We start from the raw sequence: 21,165 nt of genomic DNA on the forward strand, positions 1-21,165 counted from the left end.
TGGTGTAGTAGAACTCTTGAATCTTAAAATGTCAAAATTGTTGTTATATGGACTAATTAATTAGATTAATGTTTTCTTTGGTTACAAAATTGTTGACTCGTTTGAGACAAGAAAGAAATAGACATCAACCTTGTTTGGCTGTTCATAAATATTTTTCAGGCAGGTGGGATTTGTGCCCAGCCAGGTGGAGTTCTGTTAGAGACTACTGTAGGCATTGTTCGGATGTTGATATCGAGCGGATAAAACCGGTGTTGAATGTCGAGTTCGAGGAGGATCTTGATCACTTCTTCGACTAATACGCCTCTTCTTGACCATCTTTCAAGCATGTCTTGGAAATTAATCCTTTGAAATGGCCATATCGCTAGCCTTACTATGTGCAAATCTTCCACATCTTTTACTACGATTTTGGCTTGTGGGTACCAATACTCTGGCTTGTTGTCTATGTAGCTGCATTGCGATTAAATAGTAAACAAAATTGATCAGCAAAATATGGTATGAGAACGCGCATAACCATTAAAAGGATTAGTCTTACTTTGATATTCTCTGTTTTATCAAATCGATTTTTTCGAGGGGAGTAGTGATGTGGACACAGAACTCTATTGCATCTCCCATGTCTGGACTGCGGTAGTAGTTGTTGATTGATTTCTGCCATAGAAGACTATTCGGATACATAATCTTGAGATTGTCGTATCTCAAGAACACGGTAGTGAGTATGTTCATCTCTTCCACGACCAACTGGATTTAAATTTAATTAGCCTTTTTGTTAGCTAATCAATAAGATTCTTGAGGGTTACATTGCAAAGGCGTAGGCATACCTGTACATTGTCAATCTCGCAGCGATCACCAACATCGTAAGGGTGGACGATGAATAAGAAGATGATTGACTCGAAGACGGTCTTGACAGTGTTCCCAAAGATGAAGGCCAAGAGTACAACTTGTGAACTTACAAAGAGAAGTACCTTGGAAGATGCAATTTCAAGAAGGACAAGCCATATGACTACAATGACAATGGCAGTGACAATGTTAATCATGTGATGGAGCTTGTTCACCGCTGTCTTGGTGTCGTTGAGTGTCAGGGCAAGAGCTCTTCGCTCTCTGAAAGCATTGACCTAATCAAAGTCAACAACGGAGTGATATATATACACAAAAGAATTTAATCTGATGAATCTTATTCTAATAATGTCTTTGCAGAAAATTAACAATTACCAGCCAGTTCTTCAAGGCTGATTTGGTAATCCTTTTGTTCTCCGGTGCACCTTCGAAGAGGCCCATGGTCTTTATCGCCTCGTCTTCCCGCAAATATCTCATCAAATTCTCCAAGTAAATGTACCTTTTTGTTATTCAGATATGAGTTCATTAGGGAAACAATATTGATGCTAATAAAGAAGGAAATTAAAGATGTCGGCTTACTTTGCGCCACGCTGAGCTACGTTCTTGAAAATCTTTCTTGCAGCTGCTTTAGCTTCTTTTTCGCTCCGTATCTGTCGGGTGGATTCATCTTCGTATGCGCTTTCAAGCATCTGCTCGTCCAATGTGGTGAGAGAAACATTCCTCACAATCTTCATTAGCCTCTTCATGTTCCAAGCTGAGATATTCTTGTGATTCATCCTGTGAAGGTGTTCCATGCTGATTCCGTTATCACTTGTTGTTTTCGGGATGATCGGGGAGAGCTTCGGATTCATCACTCTCCCGCTCTTTGCGGGTGGAAATGCAGCCGCGCAAAGATCAGGTGGCAAATTTGCACCCGCGTTCTGCATCTTGAAGATTTCATCTTGTGCCTTCTCTTCCTCTTCCTCAATCCTGCTCATCTCAATCATTGGAGGACCGGACAAGGTCTCGATCACATACTGGTTAAACAAGGCTTCTTGAATCCGGTCAAAGTAAGTACTGACGTGGAACGAAGAGGCCAGAACTTTAACCACTAGTGTCTTGATCAACCACAAGATAGTGCTCAACAAGAAACACACCAAGATCTTAGTTACGTAAGGAAGAAACTTGCTCTTTGTCTCCCTTTGTACTTTCTTGTCAAACAAGAAATGCCAAGCGAGAAGGACTAAGCCAAGCCAAAGACAGTTCTGAACAGCTCTACGCACACCATACACGAAGTAAAGAACCCGCTTCCGCAAAAGGAAGTTTCTTTCGATAAAAAAGACAACGATTCGGATTCCCCAACCCGAAACCAACCTACCACATATAAGAACAAGCAAGAACACTTCCCATTTCCATAAATGAAGGTTCCAAACCCTAACTTTCTTCCAAGACCGAATCGATAAACTACAAGCCAATGCAGCTATAATCGCGACTAAACTAAGCCACTGTAGCAACGTTATTGCATCAAGCTTCCCACTTTTATACTCATCTGGTACATCTTCCTCAGCTAATGGATCATCTTCTTCATCTATATCACCAAGTAACCCGGATTTCAACTGACCCGATCTCCAACCCGAAAAAGGCGTTTCCTCTTCTCGTGGCGGATCTTGAAGCCTAGATCTTGTCTTCACTCTAGATATAATCTCTGATTTCCTCTGAAACGACACGTTCGACGTACATCTCAAAACCTCATCCTCCTGTTGCTGAGTCTGATCCTGATTCGTCCGCATTGTCGCGGACGAAGAAGTGCTCGAATGAGAAGACGAAGAAGGAACCGAACCAGCAACATACGTACCACCGCCGGCTCCACGAACGTTAAACGAGACTCTCAGTTCTCTAGACGCATCAAACGAGGTTCGAGCCGTTGACGTAGGCGTAGGCATTGTTTGGTGACTAACGTCATCATTATCTTGATCCACATCAAGTGTGATCTCATGATCATTCCTCACTCTCCAACGATTCATAGACTCTCCTCCGGCCGCCACCATCTTCGTCGGAGACTCTTCTATTATCGCCTTTCCACCACCGCCATGCGCGAAATCGAAACTACCGCTGAACCTATCGCTTTTTCTATTGATAGCGATCGGATCTTTAGCACTAACCCTCGATGACGTGTGATCCAAGGAAGAGGTCGTTGCTGTTGTGTTGTCTTGCCAGAACTTGTAGCTTGCATCACGCTCCACCGGCGCGTTACGTCCGTCGTCTTCCTCGTCGTCGTCGAGGCTAGAACGGTTGCTCTCTGGTTTGGTGTTATCTACCATGCCGGAATGATGATCGTGATCGTGGAGGATCGGGAGATGTTCAGGGCTTGCGTCGCTTTGATCTCCGGGGCTTTTGATTTGTTTGTATGAGCTATGATGCGATTTGAACGAGTTTCTGAAATCCATTTCAACATAATTTTATTAAATCTAGAAAAAAGAAAGTTTTGCCTAACAAAATTACGAATTTTTAGAAAGAAACAAAAACTTCGCCGATTGTTGTGATGCATGGCACAAAAAAAAAAAAAACTAATTACGTTAATTAGTAAGTAGTGTTACGTGTAATCTGCATGGAACGTAAGCAAAATAGATAACTCATCATACACATAGAAGATTTATATGTCTAAATTATCATATTAATTTGTTTTTAATTATTATATTTCACCTTTCATCTTATATATACTTATATTTGTGTGAAACAAATAACTCATCACATCATTCATATAATAATAATAATAATAATAATGTAGATTTTTTTTTCTAGATATTCCATGATTTGCATTTTTAAAAATAAAAAAATATGTTTAATTTATAAAGAAAAAATTATATCATGTCACAAGTTCAAATTTGTGTAATATATTTATTTTATGCAAAAATATATCCAACAAAAGTTTTAACTAAGTGACGGGTCACAATTTAAATAAAATATATAGTTTTATATAATGCAATAAAAATGTTAAATATTTTAAATTGAAACATGTAAATATATTTTAACTTGAGATTTAAAAAAATATATCATAAAAATCTTAAATAAAAATAAAAATAAAAATTACAAATACTCTAATTTGATATTTAAAATATTTATTGCAGGCGGCAAGTTAAATGTAATGTATAATATACTAAAATGAGTTATTTATCATACGACGAGAATTGCGAGATATAAATTAATATTATATATCAAAAAAATTAAATGACATGTATATAATTTTGTATATTATGAAAGACAATTCGTGCAGGGGTACTACTAATCTAGTTTTTACATTATTTTCTTGTCTTTTGTTTACGATGATTAATATTGGTATATGAGATTTAAAATCTTTATAGATAAGTTGAAAAAGTTTGGTGTTAATGTGAAAAAATGAAAATACATGGTTATATAATAAATACAGGAAATATCAAGGAGTGAGTTAACAAAATAAAATGGCAGACCATATCGCATCCGCGTTTACACAATTTTTAAAAATTTTGGTTTACGAAGGAACCGGAAATCAAACTTGGTTATTTCATTATAAAGTCATATTAGTTAAACCAAGATCTAATTCTAATCTGTCCGTTTGATATGAAATACGTAGCTTGTAATTTGAATTTTAAAATCCATATTAACGGAACTATACCGGGGTACTTTCGTAATTACACAGTAATTGGCCTAAACCAGTACAAATAGATACAAAGTTCTCTTTTTCTCATTCCATCACCGACACAAAAACTCAAAACGGTTTCTTCATCTGATCGGAAACTTATTTCGCGATTCAATTTAATCTGATCGGAAAATATGTGACTGTTTCCATCAGTTGCAACAGCCGGTGATGAATCTGATGGATGGGATCGCAATTTGGGAGAAAACAAAAAACTTTTGTCGCCGTGAAGTCTGGTGACGATTGGATCGGATTACGCAGAACAATTCAGGTAATAGATGATGATGATGATGATGATGATGATGATCTTTGTGTTGTCTTTGTTTATTGCTAGTTTAATGTCTTGTTTCAACCGAGTTAGGGTTTTTGATTACGAAAAAATCTAGCGATTTAGAATTTGTTTGTGATGAATTATTTTCTCTGTTTCTTTGTTAGAAAGACGATCGATGGAATTGTATAAGTTTTGTGATTCAGTTCTTTTATCTCAATTTCATAAACACGAAAATTTTCTAAGACTTGATATTAACATGTTACGTTCTTCATCTCAGTAGACTAAAGTGAATGGACTAGACGATTCCTTAAAGAAGGCTCTGTTTTTTGGTTTTGGTTTACTTAGTTTTGTAATCTTATTTGCTCTTTGTTTACAGACTTTATTGATAAGGAGATTCGATTTCAAGAGAAGGAATCTTTAAGCTGCAAAGACAAGTTTGGAGACTATACAAGGGTTAAGGTGAAGAAGTATCTTCTAACTCTCTCTCTCTCTTTTTCTCTTCCTATCTTACAAATTTTGTGGACAGACTAGTCCTCTAGTCTGGCTTGTTCCGCATCTGTGTTCTGCTAACTATTATTAAGCTAACACATGACTTGGGATAGAGGCTTGCACTATCCCAAAACGCTCAAACGAAATTTAGACACTCTACAAAATCTAAGCACAAACACACTTCCAAACGCATAACCAAAAACATAATTCACGCATAAACTCCAACACAAATAGTGAAACTCAACACTAGGAACGAAAAACTTCACGTACACGTTCCACGAGTTCCGACACAACAACACTTACTTTTAAATCATCTCTACTTTCTTGTGTGGGTGTTCGTCTCAGTTGCAGGTGATCATAAAGCATATTGATCGAACTATTGGAGCAGACAACATAAAGAGATTTGTCTCGTATTTCATTAAGTGTATGTATAAGTGTTTAACTTATTTTTTGTAACTTGCAGGACATAAATCTTGTTGATCGACCTATTCCATTAGCGTACACAGATAAAACTGTTCAAGATTCTCTTAAAAAAGGTAAGTTTATCTAATGAATGGTCTTCAGATGTTGTTAAAAATTTAGAAATATATGGTTGTTGAGTGACGTTGTGGAAGTGAGAAGGAGTTGGTACATGTAGTGTTTAGTGTCCCTGAGATTACTTGGATTTCTAAATAGTGTTTTGTCTATTTCTCCATTTCAGAGCAAACAACAACACTTGTGCATAACGGTTAAGGTGTTAAAACTGTACGATTCTGTATCTTTTTTTGTTGTTTTAGTTTAATGCCTTGTTTTTATTTCTTCGCTCTATGCTACTCTGTTTGTTGTTGACTTACTAATATAACATGCATTAACTTGTCTTCTTCTTCAATTGAAATGCAAATATGCTATGTAGTTGAAAATGCTTTCCCGTAGATGAGGATGGTTTCAAGTTAAAACCGGGTTTTCATAAGAAAGAGCATAAGTTTGTGATGCTACCAAATTTAAACACTGACCAGGTACTTGTTTTTATGATAAAAAATTATGGTTCCTGTCTTTTTGAGAAAATCTCTGTTTTTCATTTTATTTTCAGTCTTGTTAATTAAGTGATAAGATGTGTGGTTCTGTATGTTTGATGTAGACATTGTTCTTTTGTTTATGATTTTTGTGTATAATGTCCTTTAAATCGGCTTACTTGGTGTGTAACTTGCAGCAATAACCTTATGTGTGCTTGTTGATGTATCTCTAAGGAGTTAATATAGAGGTAATAAAGAGGTATAAATTTTCTTTTTGATTTATGATTCCAGTTTCACTGATCAAGAATTATGGTTTGTCCTGTTGACAGAATCTCTTTTCATTTTTATTTTGCAGAATTTGAAAATCTCAAGAGGAATGCAAACCGAAAAATCTAGACATTCACCGCACAATCTCTGATGCATTTTCCACCACCATTCAAGGCGGTGTGCATGTTATGTTTTCATCTCTACTGTGTATTCAGAATCTTGATTCATACTGAAACTCACAGTTATACTGTTCTCTTGTTAATATGCAGCTGACGCCATAACTAGAAAGTGAAAAGGTTTGGACTGGTGATCTGAGTTCTGCAAGACCATTCCCTTGTGAAGGTACCTAAAATTATCAAATCAAGTCCCTGTAAGTCATTTCTCTCAACCAGACAATAAGAATTCATTTCTCTAATTTCCCTGAAGGATAATTTTGTTGATGAGCGAGCTTGTTGCTGTGAGAATGAATCTTAGTTCAATTGGGTTACAAAGACCAATAGCTTTCTCATGTAGACATCTCTCCCTTCTTGAGTCATTGTAAGCATATAGTGAGACTTTATCTTTGTTTACAGACTTTATTGATAAGGTGCTTCGATTTCAAGAGAAGGAATCTTAAAGCTGCAAAAACAAGTTTGGAGACCATTCAAGGGTTCAGGTGAAGAAGTATCTCTAACTCTCTCTCTTTTTCTCTTCCTATCTTACAAATTTGGTGGACAGACTAGTCCTCTAGTCTGGCTTGTTCCGCATCTGTGTTCTGCAAACTATTATTAAGCTAAAACGCTCAAACATGACTTGGGATAGAGGCTTGCACTATCCCAAAATGCTCAAACGAAATTTAGACACACAACAAAATCGCACAAACACACTTCCAAACGCATAACCAAAAACATAATTCATGCAAAAACTCCAACACAAATTGTGAAACTCAACACTAGGAACAAAAAAACTTCACGTACACGTTCCACGAGTTCCGACGCAACAACACTTACTTTCAAATCATCTCTACTTTCTTGTGTGGTTGTTCGTTTCAGTTGCAGGTGAACATAATCATACTTATCAAACTATTGGAGCAGATAACATAAAGAGATTTGTCTCGTTAAGAGGTGTGTGTATTTTATAAAGTGTATGTATAAGTGTCTAACTTCTTTTTTTTGGTAACTTGCAGGACATAAATGTTGTTGATCGACCTATTTCATTAGCGTACACAGATAAAACTATTCAGGACTCTCTTAAAAAAGTAAGCTCTGTAGAAGCTAGTTTTTGTTTATCTAATGAATGGTCTTTGGTACATGTAGTGTTTCGTGTCCCTGAGATTACTTGATTTTCTAAATAATTTTTTGTCTATTTCTCCATTTCAGAGCTAACAACAACACTTGTGCATAACAGCATAACGGTTAAGGTGTTAAACTGTACGATTATGTATCTCTGGTTGTTGTTGACTTACTAATAAAGGTCATTGCCAGTGTAGCATGCATTAACCTGTCTTCTTCTTCAAGAGAAATGCAAATATGCTATATAGTTCAAAATGCTTTCCCGTAGATGAGGATGGTTCATAAGAAAGAGCAAAAGTTTGTGATGCTACCAAACATGACCACTGACCAGGTAACTGTTTTTTTATAAATTGTCTTTTTAATTTATGATTCTGGTTTCACTGATCAAGAATTATGGTTTGTCTTTTTGACAGAATCTCATTTCATTTTTATTTTGCAGAATTCGAAAATCTCAAGAGGAATGCAAACAGAAAAATCTAGACATTCACGGCACAATCTCTGATGAATTTTCCACCACCATTCAAGGCGGTGTGTTATGTTTTCATCTCTACTGTGTATTCTGAATCTTGATTCATACTAAAACTCACAGTTATCCATGTTCTCTTCTTAATATGCAGTTGACGCCATAACTAGAAAGTGAAAAGGTTTGAACTGGTGATCCTAGTTCTGCAACACCATTTCCTTGTGAAGGTACCTAAAATTATCAAATCAAGTCTCTGTAAATCATTTTTCTCAACCAGACAATAAGTACTCATATCTGTAATTTCCCTGAAGGATAATTTTGTTGATGAGCGAGCTTGTTTCTGTCTTTCTTGCTGTGAGATGAATCTTAGTTCAAGTGGGTTACAAAATACCAATAGCCTTCTCATGTAGACATCTCTCCCTTCTTGAGTCATTGTAAGCATATAGAGAGGCTTTACGTTTGACAGACATTTGATAATGAATTTGTCTATGACAATTATATATGTCACAGGAATTTGAAAGGAAATAACTTGACTGCTGGTGGACTTGCACTGCCACTAAGGTACATTTTCTTGTCAAAACCACGGAAACATAGTTAACTTTTTTAAAATACAAACTGTGTCTCTATCATTTTCTGAAGCTTGTTAATTTTTTGACGAATGTGAAACTTTGTCCAGGTTTAACACTTGAAAGTCGGTTGCTGTTGTTTTTGGTTTACTTAATTTTGTAATCTTATTTGCTCTGTGTTTACTCATAGTTACAGACTTTATTGATAAGGTGCTTCGATTTCAAGAGAAGGAATCTTTAAGCTGCAAAGACAAGTTTGGAGACCATACAAGGGTTAAGGTGAAGAAGTATCTCTAACTCTCTCTCTCTCTTCCTATCTTACCAATTAGTGGACAGACTAGTCCCCTAGTCTGGCTTGTTCCGCATGTTCTTTCCTGCCAACTATTAGTAAGCTAACACGTGGGATAGAGGCTTGCACTATCCCAAAACAGATTCTACACAAAACGCTTAAACGAAGTTTAGACACACAACAAAATCTAAACACAAACACACTTCCAAACACATAACCAAAAACATTAATTCACGCAAAAACTCCAATGACACAATTCACGCAAAACTCCAACACAAAAAGTAAAACTCAACACTAGCAACAAAAAACTTCACAGACACGTTCCTCGAATTCTGACACAACAACACTTAGTTTTGAATCATCTCTACTTTCCTGTGTGGTTGTTTGTTTCAGTGAGCATAATGATACTGATCGAACTATTGGAGCAGACAATATAAAGTGATTTGTCTCGTTAAGAGGTTTGTATATTTTCTCAGGTGTATGTATAAGTGTTTTAACTTCTTTTTTGTAACTTGCAGGACATAAATCTTGTTGATCGACCTATTTCATTAGCGTACACAGATAAAACTGTTCAGGACTCTCTTAAAAAAGTAAGCTCTGTAGAAGCTAGTTTTTGTTTATCTAATGAATGGTCTTCAGATGTTGGCGTTTTGAGTAGAATCTGTTTTGGAATAGTAAAAACTTAGAAATATATCCCTGAGATTGCTTGATTTTCTAGTAGTTTTTTTGTCTATTGCTTCATTTCAGAGCTAACATAGTTAAATTTTTTTTTTTTAATACAAACTGTCTCTACCATTTTCTGAAGCTTGTTTGACGAATGTGAAACATTGTCCAGGTTTAACACTTGAAAGTATGAATGAGAAGAAGCAACCTCGTCTGGGGATATCGGTTTTGGTTTAGTAAGTTTGACTTCTTTACCTCTCTCATCAAAACATTAAACGCACGAAAACATAAAACACAACCAAAACAAGTAATCTCCACAACCTCAATGTTCACATAACATAAAACACAACCAAAACAAAAATGTAAAAATAAACTCCACCCACAACGTGATGTTCACATAAAACACACAACCAAAACAAAAATGCAAAAAAATAAACTCTATCCACAACGTCACGTCATGTTCACGTAAAAACACATCCAAAACAAAACAAAAATGCAAAAATAAACTCCACGTTCTCATAAACTCCACAACATCACGGTCACATAGGCTTTCTTTGCAGCCCAATTTAACTCAATTCCTATTTTTAAATTTTCTTTTCGCAATGTAATTATTGAGCTTCATTTGTTTTAAAAATGTAAATTAAGTTGTTACCGTTGTGATAGAAGAAAAATTAACAGAAACAAAATCTCGTATAGATTTCCTTAAAACTCATATTAATATAACCGTTATGATTGAGATAATTATCAATTTCCTTTTCTTTTAATTAACCTCTTAATTAATTTTCCTTTTTAAGTATTAAAAATTTACTCTTTCTCTCAACTCCACAACGCTTCTTCTCCGCTCTTCCTTTTCATCGAGAAATCAAAATTCTCTTCTTCTTCTTCTTCTTCTTCGATTCTCTGATTCATCGTCGGTGTAAAGCTTCCACCTTTATAGATTTCCTTTCATCGTCGGTGTAAAGCTTCTACCTTTATAGATTTCCTCTGGTTGATTTGTTGTTGTGAGATTCGGTATGATGATCGAGATATGCAACACGGCGATCATAGGGTGCTGAGGCTTGAGACGTGGTGGTGGTGATCCAGGCTTTTGATTCCTCTTCTTCTGCTTCGTCTTGGGATCTAGCCTCTGCTTTGTCCTCATGGTGGTGCTCTTGCTTCCTCTTTTCCCTTCACGGTACCGCTCTATCTCTTCTTGTTCCTCTGTCTGCATATTGTCTTGTTTTTGATGTCTTGTGTCTTAGAAGTTGAGAACTTTTATCCAATTTTTAGGAGTTTACTATTATAGCAATCATCATCCTTTTGCCTTTTGGAATTACATTTGATTTGATTTGTGTCCAATGTATATACGATTGATACAGTTTGTTTGGTTTCACAATCTCATAAGCGTATATGTATGTATAAACGATTGATGCAAGCCAATGTGTGATACTATTCAGTTCATCAATCATGTTGGTCCTATGATTCACGTATCTGGTTAGTATTCCTCTCTTTGGTTTTGTAATGAGTATTCGTGGTTCTCTCTTGTCTCTTTTATATCTCTGCCTTCTTATATGATTTTTTTTGTGTATTCCAGTGTTAGAATTTCCTCTTTTGCTTAACTATTACAAATCCATTAATATGCAGACCTTTGATAGGAGGAGGTATGTTTGTTCTTGGTGAGCTATTAGTTTCTACTTCTCTGTTGTTGTTGTTTTCTTGTTTTTGATTTTAGTTATTAGTATATATATATATATATATATTGTCTTTGCTGGTCTTTGATGTTGTTCTCTATTATCATGAAGATTTGATGATCATGTAGCATCAGCATTACTACATTTATAACCGAGGTATACTGATCTGATTTGCGAGATTCATTGGCATTTGTTATTACTATTGAGCTCATGTTGCTTCTCGACCACATATAGACTTATTATTACCTGTCTGCAGCTTACAGAACTGAATCTCGTAGGTGTGTGTATATGCATATACGATTTTGGATTGATGCAAATACAAGCCATTTTGTGTACTTTTTAGTTCATCAAACATGTTAGCCTTTGTGATTCAAGGATTTTATATATATTATTCATCTCTTTGTTTTGAACTGAGTGTATGATTTTGTGTATTCAGTAGTCAAGACTCGATGAATGTCTTTATGATGATCTCCATCGATCCTCTGTTTTCTTCAGTCATTAGAGACTAGGAGAATATTTATAAGAGGATTTTATATATATTAAAGAGAGGAACAGAGGTATTAGCACTTAGCAGGTTCGTAATAGTTGTCTTTAGTGTTATCAAAATAGTTGAATTTTTGACGATTATGAAATCGCTGATGGGTTTGTTTTTGTATTATGTGTAGCAAAATTCAGACACGACCACGGACTGAGTCACCTCATCCCTCAGGATATTTAAATATAACAGGTATATTTCAACTTTTCGAACTTTTATTTTAAAAAAATTAAAATTAAGAACAATTGATTTTGATATAAAAATATACATAAAAAAAAAGATTTTATGTTTTTCTTTTCTATTTTCCTGATTTACAACTAAATATAAAGGTTTTTAAAAACAAACTTCAAGTAAAAGTAGTTTTGATATTTAATAAATCAAAATGATCATTTTTTGGGGTTAAATCTAAGTGTTAAATTTTAATACGTTGAAAACAAACTGGGCTGAGCATCCAGTCCCTTTGTGGTCCGTTAGTGGTGTATAAGTTCAACATGTTATCACGTGTTGTAAAAAATTTAACGCTTAGGTTTTAAGGTTTTTTTATAATTTAAGTAAATTTATAAATTTGAAGTAATGTTTTGATTTTTAACAACGACATACAAGATGTTTTTATTTTTTTTTAAATATAAGTGTTAAATTTAAATGAAAACAAACCGAACCTAGCATCGAACTCTCTTTATGGTCCATATTGATTTGTGTTATTCAATGGGAGTTGTCGATGTTTTCCAAGCTACATACTTATATAATTATTTATTGGCACCGCATGATATTTTAAGTTTACAGAATATTTCCATTATTTCCATATTTAAAGTCCAACTTAACTTCTTTTAATATCTTCAATAATTAGCAAAGGTAATAATTAGAAGAAAAAAAGTTATTCCAAATTTACCAAAATCAAGAATAAAACAAATAAACTTAAATAACTGATTTAAAAGGTGAAGTAAGGTTAGACAACGCTGTAGAATTTTTTTATCTAACTTTCTAAATAAGCACTACACAAAGAGGAAAGAAAAATTATATGATGATGAATAACAGGAAGCACAAAGATTAGTATTCAAATAACATTTTGTAAACATGTTACAATTTTGTAGATATAATTTATAACTATGGTGTTCCCGTCCAATTAAAGTTTTATATCGATCGTTGATCGTTTTCAAACTAACTGTTAGGAATATTCACTCATTCTGTTAGTAAATACGTTGCAGTTTCTCTACATATATCTTGTTCATAGAGAAACATAGATGAGTCATAGACTATATAAAGACATCAACATGATATATTTAGAGATACCACTATACCATAAGTGATACGTAGCTTAAGTAGGCTTAGTTTTAATTGGTAGAACATGTTATAGCATACATCACATGAATGTCTTGACTCTATCATCATATCTTTGGCCAAGACTGAAATGACCATCGGAAGATTTTTAAAGTCTTATGTGTTAGTTGTTGGCAGGCGAGGGAAAAAGAAAACTCAAGGAGTTATCGTATAGATTTTTACCTCTGCAAATGGAGTTATCTTGAAAACGTTTAAAAGATTTGGTGATATGGTGTTGATACCAAGGGTTAATGCGTTCCGACAACGTATAAGATCAAGGTTTATGAAGTTCAACAAAGCTTAGAATTGAAGTTTATAAATGTTTTGATTGGGGGAATTAACAAGAGTGTACAAGTAGAGAATATCCTCGTAACACTGTTTTCTTCCCCTCTTAAATCAATGATCATACAAACAATATTAACAGAATCGAATCTCTCTGGTAATATAAGCGAAACAATAACATCCTATCTAACACTTGAGAAGATAAAACAGAGCTTTTGACTCATTCATGTCCTGTTCCGAACCTTTCATCCGCAGTCTGACTCCACGACTTGATCTGCGGTTAAGCTTATAGTTTGGTTTACAAGTGTCTAGACGCGTCCTCATGCAACTGTGAGCATGAACAAAAGATGACCAATTGAGAATGATAACATAGATCTCAATCTTTATGTTAGAAAGAGGAAGAGAGTTGTTGTTACACTTACACATATACTTTGAGTATTTTAATCAGTCTTCTTCACTCTCGTCATCTTCACTCTCGTCTTCTGCATCGTCCATTTCAATATCACCTTCGTCTCCTAAGATCCACTGTACAAGTTCGTCCTCTTGTGCGTCTATGTGTTGGTGTATGTCAGCAGAGTCCCAGTCGTCTTCCCCATCATTTCCCAGCTCTTCTCCGCGGCAAGAGACTTGCAATTGTGGTCGTCTCCTTGCCAAAGCATCTACGATATCTCTGTTCACACTTCCTGTGATCCCTAACCATTTCAGCTTCGGGAAAAACGGTTTCTTTAGCCATTTGAATGAGAGTTGAGTGATGCTGCCACAGTCGTAAAGATCTAATAGGGATAAGCTACTTCCAGGACATTCATCTTCGTAAACCCGAGTCGATGCAAGAGCCATAACCGACGGATCACCTATGAATCTGCACTCTCTTAGTTGCAGTTTTGTGATTGGGGCTCCAGATTTGGCTAGAGCAAAAATGGCAGCATCTGTTAAATTAGGAAGATTAGACAAGTCGAGTTCCCGCATCGCGAGTTTTGAGGATCCATCAAATAAGGTAGACATGAATTTGTCTGTTAGGTTTATGCAACCTCTGACAGATAAAGAAACCAGGGAGGCCAAAACTCCCTCTTTCAGGTAGGAAATCCCTGTGTCGGTTATATCAGTACCATCAAGAAGTAAAACCTTCAGTTTTGGCAGACAAGATACGGCTTTTAAGGTTTCATCTCTCAGGTTTCTGCACCCTCTTAGATCAAGATTCTCCAGCTTGAGACTTGACGCTAGCTTTTGAATCGCATGGTCCGTAAGAAGATGGCACCTTCTTAAGCTAACATGACTAAGCAATAGAGTAGTTGCTAAGATGTCATGGAAGACCAGATCCGTCAACTTAGTTCCATGATATACGCTAAACTTGGAAAGACTAGCGCAAGAGTGCAGAATAGTCTTGAAACCAGCATCTGTTACCCGACAAAAGCCACCAAGACATATGCTTTCCATGCCCAAACATTTGTCAGCAAGAAAAAGCATTCCTTGATCACTAACTCGCCGGAAATAAGTAGGATGAAACTCCTGGCTACGGATTAGAGAGAGGTGCTTCAGCTTACCGTTTTGATTAATCTCATGAAGCCCAAAATCCGTGAGGTCTGACAATTGCCTGGGATCCTCAAGGGGCGCATCTCTTATGTCCAAATCTACCAACGACGTAAGAGATCTAGATATTGCCTTAACCACAGCATCAGTAATACAATCTACCGAGAGACGCAACTGCTGGACATTTTGTAGCACAGTAGATGTAACTCGGTTGCTGTCTTCCCCCGACATTGAAGTTGGAGTGAGTAGTTGAGTCATCATCCTTGACGAGATGTGTCCTAGCTCCAGATGAGTGAGCTTATCAGATACCAACCCAAAAATGCGACCATCACCAGGACGTAGATACAATGAGAGGTCAAACATGAGTGCTAAAACCTACCAAGACAACATATATGGCACAGAACCATTACACAAACACCCAAAACACGTAAAATGATACAGTTATATCATTCAAGTATCAAAAGATATAAAAGAAATGAAGCAAAAGGTTGATTAAGGATTCAAACCTCTAAATGGGAGCAGCCATTAAGTAAATCTTCCAAAGCACAACGGCTAATGCTTCTACCAACTTTCTCTGCTACTGAACCCAAACAGAGAAGCCTGAAGTTGTTTCAAGAACAATGACCAAATTTCGTCAAACACAACAGTGGAAAAGATTCAGATGCATCAAAAACTTGAACAAACACATACATACATACATACCTCAAATCCTTGCATTTCCTACCAATTTCAGAAATAAGATCGCCGCTGAAATCTCTACAATTGTGAAGAGACATCTCCCGTAGAGAAGGACGTACCAATATGTCAATAGCTGAATTACCAAGTCTTCCACAATCAAGCTTGAGGCTTGAAAGTTTTTGATTCGGTAACAACAATGGCCTAACAGTTTCCATTGACAATGAAACATTCTGAAGCACAAAAACCACAGCAACAGAGATCAAAAAGACTAAACCTTTAATACATATTCAGTCTCAAATCAGCAGCAGAGTCTAAAAAATCAAAACTTTTTACACAAATTCAGTCTAAAATTCAAATCCAAATCAATCAAACCGTATGAAACATTCTGAAACCCAAATACCACAGCAACAGAGATCATAAAGACTAAACCTTTAATACATATCCAGTCTCAAATCAGCAGCAGTCTAAAAAATCAAAACTTTTTACACAAGTTCAGTCTAAATTTCAAATCCAAATTAAACCCTTAAAGCAATCACTGATGACTTACGAAGACGTGGAAGTTAGGAGTAAAGGTGAGGACACGAGTGACACAGCTCTTAAGTGTTTTGCAAGTTGAAGCCAAAGAGCAGAGAGACGCAACATCGAGTTTCGTCATGATTGTCTCCAAGAGAGCCGCTGGTAACAGATCCAGGCTTCTTCTCTCGTCATCGCAACCTTCAGCATCGCCGCACACGACGGTGGTGGTGGTGGTAGCCATAAACGGAAGCTTTCTCTTTCTTCTCTGATCTATATCGGAGATTTCAAATCATATTCCAGAAGATGAAATTGCGGAAATTGTGGCGATCTCGTTGTGTGTCTGATCTCATTATTTATCTGAAGTTTTTTTAGATTCCAAATGCTTTCTTCCTCGGTGGCTCGATCCATTTTTCAAGGACAATAAAATAAGTAATTAATAAATCGAAGCAAAACGGCAGCGTTTTATTTATGCCCATGGTTTACATTCAATGTTTTTTGGTTAACTCATGTTCGTTTTTTGTTGGTTGTGAGAAACAAATTCCAAATTAGTTTCGGTTTGAGTTCGGTTTATTTGATTTGATTTTGGTTTCGACTTGATTTGTAGTAGAGATCAAAAGTAAATTACACAATAGATTAATTTTAGTATTTTTTTTAATTATATTCGTTTTTTCTTCTAAAAATGTATATTTTCTATTAGTAGAGTACAATACAAAAGATTTCGTGAAAAATCTCTGCAAGTCATAATTTTTTGCAGTTTTATCTTCTAACTTCGAAAAGTACAAAAACATTTCGAGAACATCAAAAAATTAATACGCAAGATAATCCATCGTTATCATAGTTAAATGTTTAAAATGTTGATAAAGAGTATATTAAATCGAAACCTGACTATAAAGATACCAAAACTACATTTAAAAATTTTAAAATCATTTGACAATATAGAAAGTATAAACGTTTTGAAGATATATATACTACGATTATATTGCGTATAATTTTTTCAATTCATATGTTTAATTTGTATTTTATTGGAGATAAATAGTAAAAGTGAAAAAAAACAAGTAGTCTTGGTAATCGTGCCTTGGCGATTGTAAGGGCGATTCTTCTTCTTCTTCTCTTCTTCTTTTTTCTTCGTGCTCGCCGGTGTGCGGCCTCTCGCCGTTCACTGAGAATACTCTACTTTCTCCCCTCTCTTCCTTTCTTGCCCAATGGATCATGTTCCCCCAGACCCTCCAGATCTGGTATTTGGTCGATCCTTCGACTCCGGTTTGTCAGCCTCTTTATTTTCTGTTGGTTCGCTGCTTCTGGCCAATGAGATGCCGTCTCTTGTGTGTTCGGCTCCACTGGTCAATCCGGTCTCTGCTTCGGAGGATTTAACCTCCTCTGTTGCGCCTCAGCTTCAGTCAAAAGACCCATCAATATTGCTTCAATGTTCTCCGCTTCCGGCTTTGGTTTCTCAGATCTCCATTGTGGCTCCTCAACCTTCAGCTTCGGTTCCTCCCAAAATTTCAGCCACGCTTCTGGCTTTCTCGTCAAATTCCCAGTTGTCTGCCTCAGATCCAAAGCTTCCTTCTGCAGTTCCGTCGGGTACGCTATCCAATGCTATTCCGTCGGGTACGCTCTCCAATGCTACTCCGACGCTTGCTCAGCGGTTCAAGGCCTCTTTGAGGAATCTAAAGAAAATGTCAACTCCTGAGTACCTTGAAGACGGCACCCCTGTTGTTCAAGCCCCTGCTTTAGTTTTGCTAGAAACAGCGGACCAATGGAAAGATCACATTATCGCCCAATTCCATGGTCTTATTCCTCCAGCTTCAAGATAATATCTGACCTCAATCCTGCCCGGGGAAAGTATGGAAATATCACTGTGCGTGTGGTTTCAGACACTAGTTGCCTCATTTTTGTTCCTTGTCCTTCCACAAGAAATTGGGTCTTACAAGTTGGGTATTGGCAAGCTGGTAATTGTGCCTTCTCAGTTCACCCCTGGTCTCCTGAAGCTTCCTTAGTTCTACCAGAGTTGACGACAGCTCCTACATGGGCTGTGTTAAACAATGTGCCTCCACAAATGTACTCCCTTGATGGTATTAGTGTCATCACAAGTGCTATAGGTGAGCCATTACACACAGAAAAAGCGCGTCTGGATCCGTATCATTTTGGTGATACTAAGGTTAAAGTTGAAATTCCTCTTGATAGTCCTCCTCCATCAACAATTGTTGTTCGAGATGCTCAGCTTAACTCGGTTCGGGTTAATGTAACTTATCCAAGACTGTCTCCGAAGTGCTGTAATTGCGGTAGATTTGGTCACCTGCTCAACCGTTGTCCCAAGCCATTGAGAAAAAAGAAATTTGGCCCCAATGAATTTGCTTCTCTTGTCCCTCGCGGAATTGCTGTAGCAAAGACCGAGACCAATCTAGGGTCTTCGTCAACTATTGAGCAACTCGAAGAAGGTGAAATTCCTGTTCAAGTTCCAAGCCCTTCAAGTTCTGTTCCTCCTACCTCTTCTCTGGCTTCTAAACGTACCTTAAAAAGAGCTGTGTCAAAGCGGTTAGCTAAGGCCAGAAGTAGGAGCACTCCGCCAGTTAAAGACATTATTAAGCATCAGAGTGATCCGCTCATGTCGGTCAATACTCAGAACTTAGTCAAGGAATGGATTCAGGAGAGTGCTAACAGGAAACTCAAGGTTACCACCACGCCTACGACCCAAGTGATTGTGTCTCCAGATCAATCATCCCACTCTGATAAGGGCAATGAAATTGTTGTTCTTAAAATGAATCCAGAGCCTCCGGGACTAGTATCTTCTTCTTCTGTTTCTACTCAAGGATTTCAAGCTGTAGCCAGCAGTAAGAAATTGGCCAAACTTGAGTCAAAGAAGTTGTTTTCTAAGAAGAAAGGGGATGGGAAATCTACTCCTAAGGTGTCCGGACCAGAGAAATACTTAATATCTCAGGATAATACTTCGCAAACTCTTCGAGGAGTAACCTCGAATAGGTTTGCATGCCTTTGAAAGCTGGGCTTTCGCTATCACTTTTTGGACTATCTATGAAGATTTTTTGTTGGAATATTCGTGGCTTGAACAGCCCTTCCCGTCAGAGGTGTATTCGCAGTTGGATCGGTAAAAATAAGCCTTTAATAGGCAGCATTTTGGAGACTCATGTCTCAGAAGTAAATGCAAATTTTGTACTTCAGTCTTCCTTCCTTGGGTGGAGGATGGATAATAATTATGAGTCCTCGGATAATGGAAGGATGTGGGTTGTTTGGGATCCTTCTCTCTCAGTTGTTGTGCTGTCCAAATCTGCCCAACTAATGTTGTGTGCAGTTTTTGATCCTGCTTCTATGGAGAGCTTCTCTGTAGCTTTTGTGTATGGTTATAATATTGTGGTTGATAGAAGACCCTTATGGGAGGAGATATCGAATATTGTGCAGAATTCCCCGGCCAGATCTTTGCCTCTTCTTCTTATGGGCGACTTTAATCAAATTCTTACGTCTAATGAACACTTCTCATTGTTGCCTCATCCATTGCCTCTTAATGGTATGGCTGACCTCTCTAATTGTCTGTCTACTAATGAGTTATCTGATCTTCCCAGCAGGGGAGCTTTTTTCTCATGGTCTAATAGAAGGCAAGAAGATCCTATTCTTAGAAAGTTGGATAGAGTGCTGGGTAATGATCACTGGTTGTCGGCCTTTCCCGAGAGCCTGGTAATTTTTGATCCCCCTGGAGACTCTGACCATTCCCCTTGTTTGGTCTCAACAGTTGCCAGTTTGGAAAGAAACAAAAAAAGCTTCAAGTACTTCTCCTTCCTATCCACCCATCCTAGATTTGCTGAGACTATGCGAGATGCTTGGCGTATGGATGTAAGTGGTGGGTCGAAGTTATTCACCTTTGCTCAGAGAATGAAACAAATTAAGGCAGCCTGTAGAAGACTCAATAGAGAGGGATTTGGTAATCTTCAGCAGCGTACTAAAGAAGCTCTTGAAGCTTTGGAATCAGTTCAGTCTACCCTCCTTAGCGCTCCTACAGCTGCTCTGTTCAGAGAGGAATTTGTGGTTAGGAAAAAATGGAACTTCTTTTCTAAAGCTTTGGAATCCTTTTATAGACAAAAATCTCGCATCAGGTGGTTGAAGGAAGGTGATGCCAACACAGCCTTCTTTCATAAATCTGTGATTGCAAATCAAGGCAAGAATGTTATCAAGTATCTTAGGGGAGCTGATGATGAAAGGATTGACAATCCGGATCAAATCAAGGATATGATTGTCTCTTATTATCAGAATCTTCTTGGAACAGCTAATGATGAAGTGTCTCCTCTTTCTGTTAGCAATATTCAGGAGCTGCTTCAGTTCAGATGTGATGACAGTCTAGCTTCTCAGCTGCTTAGAGTTCCCTCTGCTCAAGAAATCAAAGATACCGTGAATAGTATGCCCAGAAATAAGGCCCCTGGTCCTGATGGGTTTCCGGTGGAGTTTTTCTTGGAAGCCTGGGAGTGGGTTGGTTCAGACCTAATCAAAGCTGTGCAGAGCTTCTTTACTTCAGGTTTTTTGCCTCCCAGCTTCAATGCTACTGCCATCACTCTCCTTCCCAAAGTTACTGGTGCTGACAGGCTCTCACAGTTTCGACCTATATCCTGTTGTACTACGGTCTACAAAGTGATTGCTCGTCTCCTTAAACAGAAGTTGAAGTTATTCATCTCTGATACTGTTCAAGGGAACCAGGTTGGTTTTGTTAAAGGAAGACAACTTTGTGAGAATGTTTTATTAGCTTCAGAACTGGTGGAGAATTTTCATGTTGAAGGTCTTATCACTAGAGGTTGTCTGCAGGTGGATTTGGCTAAGGCTTATGATAATCTTGATTGGCAATTTCTCTTGAATGTTCTTAAGGCTATTGATCTCCCAATTAGGTT

General features: G+C 37.1%; 2 protein-coding genes and 1 long non-coding RNA gene across 41 annotated transcripts; 1 reads left to right on the forward strand and 2 right to left on the reverse strand.

Annotated features, from left to right (window-relative positions):
* Positions 1–155: 155 nt before the first annotated feature.
* LOC17890860 (mechanosensitive ion channel protein 8) lies at positions 156–3,257 on the reverse strand. Of its 2 annotated transcripts, XM_023786869.1 has the most exons (5): positions 1,411–3,257; positions 1,207–1,330; positions 816–1,109; positions 533–735; positions 156–447 (listed from the first exon to the last, which is right to left on the reverse strand). In XM_023786869.1, the coding sequence occupies exons 1-5, from the start codon at positions 3,255–3,257 to the stop codon at positions 156–158; spliced, it is 2,760 nt and encodes a 919-aa protein (XP_023642637.1). The 2 variants fall into 2 exon arrangements, with proteins under 2 accessions (XP_023642637.1, XP_023642638.1); XM_023786870.1 differs by lacking the exons at positions 156–447; positions 533–735 and having other exon boundaries at positions 1,024–1,095.
* Positions 3,258–4,546: 1,289 nt separating this feature from the next.
* On the forward strand, positions 4,547–13,702 carry LOC111831717. Of its 38 annotated transcripts, XR_002834835.1 has the most exons (25): positions 4,547–4,754; positions 5,131–5,213; positions 5,707–5,779; positions 5,944–5,987; positions 6,136–6,238; positions 6,433–6,494; positions 6,591–6,679; positions 6,772–6,844; positions 7,075–7,157; positions 7,668–7,739; positions 7,861–8,104; positions 8,213–8,301; positions 8,391–8,463; positions 8,548–8,642; positions 8,747–8,797; positions 8,993–9,081; positions 9,610–9,681; positions 9,927–10,928; positions 11,113–11,227; positions 11,328–11,394; positions 11,536–11,580; positions 11,681–11,702; positions 11,861–11,998; positions 12,090–12,151; positions 13,415–13,702. It is a non-coding gene; the product is annotated as an uncharacterized LOC111831717 (long non-coding RNA). The 38 variants fall into 38 exon arrangements; XR_002834836.1 differs by lacking the exon at positions 11,681–11,702 and having other exon boundaries at positions 11,328–11,409; XR_002834853.1 differs by lacking the exon at positions 11,681–11,702 and having other exon boundaries at positions 11,328–11,409; positions 11,920–11,998.
* Positions 13,583–16,672, reverse strand: LOC17892683 (F-box/LRR-repeat protein 10). Its single transcript, XM_006297100.2, has 5 exons — positions 16,311–16,672; positions 15,788–15,993; positions 15,592–15,685; positions 13,981–15,460; positions 13,583–13,886 (listed from the first exon to the last, which is right to left on the reverse strand). The coding sequence occupies exons 1-4, from the start codon at positions 16,518–16,520 to the stop codon at positions 14,003–14,005; spliced, it is 1,968 nt and encodes a 655-aa protein (XP_006297162.1). The 5' UTR covers positions 16,521–16,672; the 3' UTR covers positions 13,583–13,886; positions 13,981–14,002.
* Positions 16,673–21,165: the final 4,493 nt, after the last annotated feature.

This window comes from Capsella rubella, unplaced genomic scaffold (assembly GCF_000375325.1).
Source record: "Capsella rubella cultivar Monte Gargano unplaced genomic scaffold, Caprub1_0 scaffold_3, whole genome shotgun sequence".
Taxonomy (NCBI): Eukaryota; Viridiplantae; Streptophyta; class Magnoliopsida; order Brassicales; family Brassicaceae; genus Capsella; species Capsella rubella.